At 44.0% G+C, this 10,790-nt stretch overlaps 1 protein-coding gene across 1 annotated transcript; it reads right to left on the reverse strand.

The window, feature by feature from the left end:
- Positions 1 to 2,328: 2,328 nt before the first annotated feature.
- s1pr5b (sphingosine-1-phosphate receptor 5b) lies at positions 2,329 to 6,588 on the reverse strand. The gene is made up of 2 exons (XM_062448402.1): positions 6,449 to 6,588; positions 2,329 to 5,325 (listed from the first exon to the last, which is right to left on the reverse strand). Exon 2 carries the CDS (start codon positions 5,039 to 5,041, stop codon positions 3,830 to 3,832), a length of 1,212 nt encoding a protein of 403 aa, XP_062304386.1. The 5' UTR covers positions 5,042 to 5,325; positions 6,449 to 6,588; the 3' UTR covers positions 2,329 to 3,829.
- Positions 6,589 to 10,790: the final 4,202 nt, after the last annotated feature.

Below are 10,790 nucleotides of genomic sequence, written 5' to 3' on the forward strand. Positions count from 1 at the left end.
TGGTTAATATCACCCAGCGGGAGAGGACTTTTACAAAGGAGGAGTCCTTAAAATGAAGGAAGAGAACGGCTCTTCTTATAGGCAACGTGCCCAAAGCTGTTGGCCTGCTGTCAATCAAATATGTTAAAAATAAGAGCATTGTCGGTATTTAAAAATAGTCCATTATTTTAGACAAATGAAAGATCCTACTTGCCACAGATTCAACAGTAAATGTGATTCTGCAGAGTAAACCAAATGACCTGGAGTGAACCTATAGTTATAAAATGTGCACTGTCAAAATGGAATGATTAATATGGATGAAAGAAAGGCAGAAAATAAATATGACATAACCTTAATATCGTTTTATTTATTTATCTCATATTGATATTGCCAGACCAAAATGTGTTGTTATTATTATACCAGGATCCTTGTCTAAAGATCATTCAAAAACATTAAAAATATGATTTTGCCATGCAACAAACCTCCTTCTCTTACCTTGTAGCATATGCCCTAGTTTCCTGTTGAAATATGTATGCTAAGAATGCCTAAAATGTCAATTTATCAAGGTAAAGTGACACTTTGCAATTCCAGGTGCTGACACACCAAACGATTCTCCAAAGCAAACTACGTAATGCACACAAAAAAATGATTCTATAATAACGCCACATGGTGGTGCTCAAAGACAAATTTGCAGGGCGATCTGCGATTGTTCGAATTAGAAACAAAGCAACCTGCTAAACATAATTCCCATAAACGTTGTGAGCGCAAGGTGCACACAACTAAAATTATTATTCACGTCGATCAGTTTAACAGGCAATATCCAGAGGGCGTCTATAAACACTTTTTAGCGATATGCAGGGGTTTTAATCTAGACTGAGTGTTAAACCCACACTCAGTCTAGGAACATTTACAGGCAATAAAAAACATTCCTGTTGATGAACAATAGGATAAGTCTTCATAAACCATCACTCTTCTTCAAGTGAGTAATGCTTGATATCCTGACACCTCGGGTCGAAAAGGGATTCATCCCTAATTAGAATTTCATTCCACATGCCTATTCTCCCATATCATCCTGTGTAACCCTTGAGCAATAGCAAGGGTATTCTTGGACATGCTCGAACTGACTTTTCTCCATTCTCGTTCTTGTTAATCCTGCTATAGCTTCTGCCTCAGTTGTATTATTTGGCTCCTGGAGGGAATCCAAGGAAGGTTCGAACCTTTGACCTTTGTCAGAAACTATCACGAATCCAGTGTCACATATAGTACAAAAAATGGCGTAAAAATACACAGACACACGCAGACATCTGTAGATGCTATCAAAACTGTCAAACATCCCTGTGTTCAAAAATGGTTGCACGTCATGGGGAGTCACTTTCATATGTCAATATGGAAACAGGTTTGTATCAACTGACATCTGTGCCATATGTTTCCTGATCGTTAGGAGGGCCAGCGCCACTGTACAATAACATACAGGCTTTAGAAACATGATGAATTTCCTGCGTTAAACCGTGGCTGTGAATGGGCTCGAACCAAAGCTTCTCTTTGAATGGGATGAGGAGCAGCCAACATTGTTCTCTTGCATCAAGACTTTATGTATACAGAACCTGACTGATGTCATTTTGCATGTACAGTCAACTCATTGAATATATCATGACATAACACCTACACGCCTGAATGCGATGCTGTATAAACTGTTAATCTGAAAGTGTTTTTAAGACACACCACAACCAAACTTATTGCAGTGTCTTGGATCCTCAGGTGACAAATTGAATGGACTCATTATGATTTATGTGCAAATCTTGATGTCTTATCTTTTGAAAAAGTCATAAACGCACACAATGCTTCCATTTAGGAGTTTTTGAAAGGAGTATAGTAGTTTAGGACCGAGAAACATGACTCAAGAGAGCATGACAAACGCTAACACACAGTCTCAAATTGACCTTTGAAGCATTAACAAGCATGGCTTGTGGGTCACCATGTTGAAACGACCTTTCCCTATTTATTACTGATGCACAGGTTGACAGACTCAGGAAGAGGATGGGTCACGGATTTGCAGCTTTGAAGAAGAGGTTCTTTGTTCAGGACAGGAGCTCCGAAACATTTGAAGCGCGTGAAGACTGCAGAATCTAGGGCAATTTCATTAACAGATGTGGTGGAAGGGTTCGCTTCCTGTAGCATTCCTCAAAGAAACAGTCTTCCACTTTTCTCAACTTTCCTTATCATGTAAAGTGCATACTTAGGCCCACTCTTATGCATTGATTAGGGTGTACATGTATGTGGAGGTACACACACACACATACGTCACACATACACACAGACTTGTACAAGGCAAAGTGAACACACTTTTACAGAAAACCTTTTATTGTTATATTGATGATAGAAAACGTTTTGATACAAAATGCATATAATTTAGAGATTGTATGAAGTTATTCAGAAATACAAAAATACATTTAACCCTGTACAATACAAAATACGCACCCTCTCAGTCATAAGAGGGGGCTACATTAAAGAGAAAATACATATTTGAAGTGATAAATGCCACATCCATTTCAAGTGGAGAGACCCATTCAAGTACACACACAAACAACATAGGGAAATCCTTATGAGTAGATTGAGTTTGGAACATTTTATCGGACACAACTGGGTCTGGTGTTCTTGTTTCGTAGATGGCATATACATTCTCGTACATGGAGTGACTGCTACAGTAACTTTATAATTGCTAGATGACAAGTCTCTCAGCTGATCTATTCTTTGCTTCTGCTGTCAGCGAATGCAAATGCAATGACATTGTAGCTGTGGCATGACTTATTTGCCATTACTTACTTTTAATCATTACTTAACATCATAACTGAAGGAAAACCTTCCAAGCAAAAATGAATGATGGCTACATTTGCCGATGAGCCCAACATATCACCATACTTTATCTCATGACAACCTGCTTGTTCTAGTTGTTTTGTTCTGGTGGGTGTTGTGACATTTCAGATAAGTAATCACAACGTAGAAACCACAACCACACAAACGTTCCATTCTGAACAGCACCAAGCTGACATTACTGTGTAACCTGCACTTCAAAAACAGTGGTGGAGGTACGTTCTCCCCCTGAATCCCCCAAATCTACAGATGAACATTCTCCCACCTACAGAATGTTGGGTTTTAGCTGAAAGTTCTCACGGCTGAGCATAAAAGCATCAACAACATTCTTTTTCTCCTTCTTTGTCTGTCTGCCCTATTTAGGAACACTGATGTGCCATGGGACAGGTTTTCAGCACGCGCGTGTGGTACAACGCAGACCTTCGTGCCAGCGAAGTCCAGGTACCCACAGAGTCTGTGGCACAGACATATAGCAGGGGGGTTCATGTGAGTTCAGCTTTCGGTGACCCAGTTCTGTGAAAAACATTTGAGGGGAAAAGCGAAACACAATCGCTATGACCACTAAACAAACTTGTGTGGAAGGTTCCATTTGCATTGACTTCAGTCGCACAATGTTTTAAAAACTAAGGAACAAATCTACCTATAGCTCATTCCTAAGACCACTGTCAATGTAAACTCATAACAGTTTCTTTAGTGCAATTCATTGCAGTTTTGTAGGAGTTTTGTGTCTGTACAAGAACGTTGCTTCATTCACATTTGAGTCTCTTCCATGCAATGTGAGTCACAACCACAGCAACCTTTGCTGTGTTTAAGTGGATTTTCTCCTTACACAATGTCTTCACATCTGTGGTTTTTGAGATAGACCATACCCCAACTCCAACTGTCTTTGTAAGACTGTGTTGCTTTTCGAACTCCTGCTAGCCCTTCTCATGTCTGCTCCTCAGTGGGTAGTGGCATCCCCTTTATCCGAGGGATGTCCTCAAGCCTTGAAGAGCTTGGGGTAGAGGGCTTTGATGGGGGAGGGCGTAGTGATGATGTTCCCAGAGGAGATGGTCGTCTCGAGACCTTCCACCCTGTGAGAGGCTACCTCCGTCTTACTGAAGCTGCACTCCAGGAAAGGAATGCCCAGCTTCTTCACCTGGCCGTCCTTGGTCATCAGGCAGGGTCCGCACAGCAGACGGAGGATGGCCCTGCGCATGTCCTTACTGGTCAGCGTGTAGATGATGGGGTTGAGGAGCGAGTTGACCATGGCCACCCCCAGGAAGTAGTCGGCCTTGAGGAGCAGGCGGCAGGCGCGGGCGGCGCAGAAGAAGTCGAGGAGCAGGAGGAGGAAGAGCGGCAGCCAGCAGGCGATGAAGACGCAGAGGACGATGGTGACCGTCTTGAGGAGGGCCAGGTACTTCTGGGACTTCCGCGCCAGGCCTTTCCTCAGGCTGCCCGTGCCGGCGCGCTGGGTGTTGGTGCGCACGATGCGGAAGACGCGCACGTACAGGACCACGATGGCCAGCAGGATGAGGCTGAACGCCGTCACGCACACCAGGATGTAGCTTTTGGCGTACAGCGGGAGGACGGTGGAGCACTGGTCCAAGCTGTGGATGCAGTTCCAACCCAGGATGGGGAGAACCCCCAGCAGGCCCGCCAGAGCCCAGCTCGCCCCGATCAGCGCCAGCATGCGGCCCCTCTTCGCCCCGTGGTAAGGCCGCATGGTCACCATGGTCACGTGGCGCTCAATGGCGATGGCTAGTAAGCTGATGACGGAGGCGGCGAGCGTGATGAAAACCCCGCCCTCTCTCAGGAACCATAGCAGCGGCGTCAGCTTGAGTGTGTTGGGTCCTGACATGACGATGTTGGCCATGTAAGTGATCCCCGCCAAGAGGTCGGACAGAGTCAGGTTCCCTAGTAAATAATACATAGGCAGGTGGAACTTCTTGTTCCGCCAGATGGCCAGGAGAACCACGGCGTTCTCCAGGACGATGAGGAGGCAGACCACCAGGAAGGCGATGCCCTCGGGCTTCAGGCCCTCGCGGTAACGGTCGCCCTGGAGCTTGCCGGTGTAGTTGTAGTGTTCGACGATGACTGCATTGTCCTGGTACTCCGAGAAGAACTGGAGGAGGCTCGTGGCAGAGGAGGTGGGGGTGGTGACGGCGGTGGTAGGGGAAGCCCATGCATAGGCAGCGCGGGAGGCCTCCATGTTGTTGTTGGTGTGGTTTTGATATGGTTATGAGCACAAAGTCCTTTTCATGCCTCTGCTGAAGGTCAATGCGAGTCGAAACGGTGCGGCTGAAACTGTTGAAGAGGTTACCTGAACATTGGCTGGCTCCTCTCGTGGCTCCGCAGATGAATAGATTTGATGAAATCCAATGCTTTGCGTGACATGGCAGTGACACAGCTGTCGGTTGGCTTTCAGTGCTGAGAAATATTATTACTCTCACCACTAGGAGTTGCTCTTGCGCTCTGAATGAAGTGTTCCAAATTCTGAAAATTAAAACACAAGGCAGATGGCAAGAGTCAGAGATAACACAAATAATGGAATCAGTGTGGAAATTGTAATTTTAAATGGGGTTTAAGTGTCGTAGTTTTTGATCCTATGCGAAATATTTATCACAAAAAATATGAACACTCAACCACTTAGTCACATTATTAGAGTGAGCACAGGAGTATACAAATAATTATGTTTCAATGTGTCATACTATCAAGCACACCCTAACCTACCTTAAGTGAGTACAGCGAAATTTGATTGAAAATGACTAAATGACTAAATGTTAATGTTAATCAGGATAAAACTAAGACAATCAACGCGTGAATTTGACACACGCGCCCGCTTCCTAATGAAACAGTCAAGGTGAGGTTTAATTGGTGCAGACAAGCATGCACTTACAAAAATCATGCGTTATTTTGATCATCTGTGGAGCTATGTAAATAACCACGGATCTAAATGCAACAGAAACCAGAGCGATCACATTGATGCATGTATTTGATGTTGGATGTTAGATTGGGCTTTCATTCTTTTGAGTCTTGTCGTGCATTTTAATGATCCCATTGATAGAGCTGGTTCTTGTCATTCATTAACATTGAACTAATGGTCCAAAAACCACGTTCAATCTTTAGCTGACGGATGTTGGAAAATAATGTTCTGAAACATTCTACACACAATAGCAACGCGGCAACTTTTGTTCTTCTTTCATAATAATAAAAAAAAACTGGAAAAAAACTAATTACATCTGTCGGGTATTATCGTTGAATAGCATATATTTGAAAATGTACCATATCTATGGGAACTTTAATTGCCGCAATTGGTTCCCACGGTCTGCAATTCATCTCAGCGATCCCAACTGGGGGGAGGCAGATTTCGCCATTTTTGTATTCTTTAGAAGTTAAATTAAATAGCCATACAGGTTTCCAAAAATATTCTCTTATTTTCACTTTAAAATCTACCGCTATCTTTTTTATAAACATATGTTAAATACATCGTAAACTCCTGCATGAGAAACTTAAGAACGAGAACACTCACGGCATCCCTGTATGGTGTTTCAACGGCAAACAAGTTTCATAAACTTTTCAGCATACATGTGAGCGTAAAGGAAACATTTGTACAAACCTTTGATCATTTCTATCCTGTCTATATCCAACCAATCATCTGCTTTGCGAGATCTTCTCTAACGACACTGACAGGCAGACTGACAAGGCAGAGTGCAGGACCTGACTTGAAACTGGCAAGGGGTTGGACTTAGCCCAATCTCTCTCTCTCTCTCTCTCTCTCTCTCTCTCTCTCTCTCTCTCTCTCTCTCTCTCTCTCTCTCTCTCTCTCTCTCTCTCTCTCTCTCTCTCTCTCTCATTTTCTTATTCTTTTGGCTTTCTCTCTGTCTCTTTTTTTCTCTGTCTGTCGCACATGTATCTGTCAGTGTTTTCTCCAAATTACCCTCTCTCTCTCGCTCTCTCTTTCTCACCCTGTCATGCATTGTACTGTAGATAATGACTGACAAAATGAACATGCCTGCTGAACATCTCAACGTACCCTTCCACATTACAGTCCCTCTGCGCAAATTTCATGTTCACAAACACAAGCTGGTAGCCTTCCATATATTCATGTCCTAGATATCCTAACGAAGACATTCTCTCTCCTTAATGGCAGCATGATGCCAAATGTACAGTACAGAAACCAATGTAGTGAGATACTCTGATTACATATGCCTCTTCAGCTATCATCCCCTCAAAGACCTGGATCAAGCTATAATCCAACATTCTGAGACCTACATCACAATTAAAAAAATAGGACCTGGCAGGATAAAAGTCTTGCTCTTACAGAGTAGGAAATGTTCTCCTTGTCATTGGTGGAGACATGCATTTCCTTTTTACATATGGTCCGCTGTTGTGAGGTTTATTGATAAATATCTTCTAAGTAATAGTGGCATTGTATTACATATTTTGGTGAGACAACGTTAGCTTTGCTACTACCTTCATAATGATTAATGAGCCACAGCAGTTTCACACGGTTTACGTAGCAAGCGAATTGCCCTGATCTAAGAGGTATAACAGGTTGAAACATGTCTGATGCATCTTCCTCCTCCCCTTCAGGGCTTCTAACCAACGCTGGCAGACCATGTACAGAATGAGAGACTTTGACACACACACACAAACACACCCAACCGCCCCCCCCCCCCCACACACACACAGTCAATCACACACACAGTTGTGCACACAATCGCACACACACACACACACACACACACACACACACACACACACACACACACACACACACACACACACACACACAGACACACACATACTCCTCCGATACCACATGAAACACAGAGCCCTGTCTAAACAAGTGCTCCAGGATGAAAAGAGAGTGATAACATTCGTTGGACCGCAGATCATTCAAATGACCACTTCGTCCAACACCTGTCTGACAGTTAGGAATCCTGGTCAAATCCTGTTGCTGTTACAACATTGTTCTCTCCTCCTTGATTAAACAGGCACAGTTCGAATGAAAGGGGGTTGTGGGGATTTAACCAAAGCACATCATTTGTACACGAGGGGATCGTTAGGGCTTCACACAGCAAATACGATTTGTCTAGTACTCTTTAATGTCTGCAGAGATGGATACCAAGCTTGGTACCAAGCTATAGGCGTCTCTCAAAGTAACAATGGTTCCAACATGCTTTTATGCACCCACTGTAGCGCTTCTCCATTGGACATTAGAATTCTTACCATTGTCACCTCAAAACAGTTGTATGCTAAAAAGTCACCATACTTCAGATGGTAGTCAATGTTTCCTGTTTTCTGAAGTAATTATCTTAGTTTCAGAGCATAACCCACAGTGGTTATCGTGGCATAATGTAATTACATCACCAATGATCGAAACAGAGAAGACGATGTCAAAGTACAAGTTTGTGAAGACATCTCAAACTACCGTTTCAAGATTAACTGGACCTCCCCCTCTCATGGAATTCTACAAGCCCTTTGTTTGTTAATGGGATTACCTGAGTTAAAGTTCTGTTGATCATCCCATAAGGTCAACACTGGCTCCTGTGTGTGCTTGTGTGTGCTTGTGTGTGTTCAAGGAAGAAAGAGAAAGAAAGAGAAAGAAAGAAAGAAAGAAAGAGAGAGCTTAAATCATGTATATACCTGTGCCCTGTGTTACCATGCATAACGCTTTGTGAGTGTTTGGAGGATGTGTGAATGTATGTGAACAAGCAGGGTCAAGTGCTTGCATTTCCAACTGCTGTTGCTGTTGACGCACACTACCAAGCCAAGTTGACCAAGCCAACTTTTGAAAAACAGTATCCTTGTAGTCAAGAACAAAGCCCTTGTCATCTGAGCGCTCCACCTTGAGATGAATACATGAACTTTTCCCTTTGAGATTCCGGCAAAAACGACATGCATGTCTCACTTGTGTCACTTGCTTCATTTAAGATGCTGGTTTCAGCAGGTCATTGTGTGTGTGTGTGTGTTTTTTGTTTGTGTGTGTGTCATGCCATTCCAGGACTCCAGTGTTTCTGCTACTGCTGCTGTTTAGCAGGGCAGCGCTATCAGGAGCTCATTAAAGAGCAATATCCTCTGATGGAATCCTGAGGAACTCAACATCAAAGGGCTTGAGTGAGGGGAGGGATAAGAGAGGGATGAGGGAGGGATGAGATCACTCGCTCAGGGTTTGTGATCTCCCAGACAGACAGCTCTCTTTCCTTCCAGACAGACAGCTCCCTTTCCTTCCAGACAGACAGCTCCCTTTCCTTCCAGACAGACAGCTCTCTTTCCTTCAAGACAGACAGCTCTCTTTCCTTCCAGACAGACAGCTCTCTTTCCTTCCAGACAGACAGCTCCCTTTCCTTCCAGACAGACAGCTCTCTTTCCTTCCAGACAGACAGCTCTCTTTCCTTCCAGACAGACAGCTCTCTTTCTTTCCAGACAGACAGCTCTCTTTCTTTCCAGACAGACAGCTCCCTTTCCTTCCAGACAGACAGCTCTCTTTCCTTCCAGACAGACAGCTCCATTTCCTTCCAGACAGACAGCTCTCTTTCCTTCAAGACAGACAGCTCTCTTTCCTTCCAGACAGACAGCTATCTTTCTTTCCAGACAGACAGCTCTCTTTCTTTCCAGACAGACAGCTCTCTTTCCTTCCAGACAGACAGCTCTCTTTCTTTCCAGACAGACAGCTCTCTTTCTTTCCAGACAGACAGCTCTCTTTCCTTCCAGACAGACAGCTCTCTTTCCTTCCAGACAGACAGCTCTCTCTTTTGAATGTCCATGACATCACTCAAGCTCTCGTTTCGCTCGTTCTGTTTCTCCAGCGTTCACTGTATGTAACTGGTTCGCAACTGTTCACTCGCACGTTCACACAAAAGACACAAACACACACCACCCTCTCCATCTCTTTCTGAAACCAGTTCCTTACCCATTCTCATTTATTCTATGTCTGCCATGCATACTCCATACTGCTAAACCATTTCAGATATATGATAAGAACATTTGGCACAGACACGGACCCATTTTAGCTGAGCAAGGGTGTGGATGTGTGTAGTGTGTGGTTATACCGTAACTCCGGCCTTGACCACCCAATCCTGTGGGCAGTGGGGCCTGTTTGTGGTCTGCAGGGTGATTATGTTGGGCTGACCACATCTTGCCCTCTCCTTGGTGGTTTGTCATTATGATACCTTGAGGAAGTGAGATCATGGAGAACACGGCTTTGCTCCCACTGGAAGTGGAGGTAGCTGGCAGGCAGTGTTTGTGTTTTCAATAACCTTCATAGTTCGAGTTGTTTTTCTGAGAAGGTGGTAGACTTAGAAAGGGGTTTGCTTGGAGAAACTCCCGAGGACCACCTACAGTGTTGAGAGAGCAGAAAGTTTGACTCTCATGGCATTTTGGCTTATATATTATATTTTCTTAAAAAACGGCCTTGCCCTGCATGTGAACCTAACCCAGACTTCCTGCCAGGATTGTAAAACGACTGTAAAACGTCAGAGGCACTTTGCCGGTTCTAGCTTCATTTGGGCTATGGCCTTTCATAACTTTGATGTACAGATATCTCATAAAGACGTGTGGTTTATTTTCCCAGACACAGACAAAGCTTAGAACCAGACTCGAAGCATCTTAGTTGGAGGTTCTCCTTTGAAAGGCTCTTTCCAGAAACAAAACTGTCTGAATTCTGGGGTGGATAGTTTCCGTTCTTCAGGCTTGTATATACAAGTCAAAATACACAAGATACTTTAGTCTACATTCAAAAGTTCTAGTCTGCTTCTTTGTTCCATAAACTAGTCAGAGGAGTTGGGTGGTTACCCCAACACGTTAGGCTTTAAGACATCAGTAAAGCAAAGCCCTCCGCTGCCACACTGTATCAGGTCCTCTTCTTCATCACTCTACAACAGCCTTCATCTCCTCTAGGCTATCAGGCTGTCACCCCTCTGTTCTCTGTCATCCCCCCACCCCCCAGTCTACAT

This window comes from Osmerus eperlanus, chromosome 22, assembly GCF_963692335.1.
Source record: "Osmerus eperlanus chromosome 22, fOsmEpe2.1, whole genome shotgun sequence".
NCBI lineage: Eukaryota > Metazoa > Chordata > Actinopteri > Osmeriformes > Osmeridae > Osmerus > Osmerus eperlanus.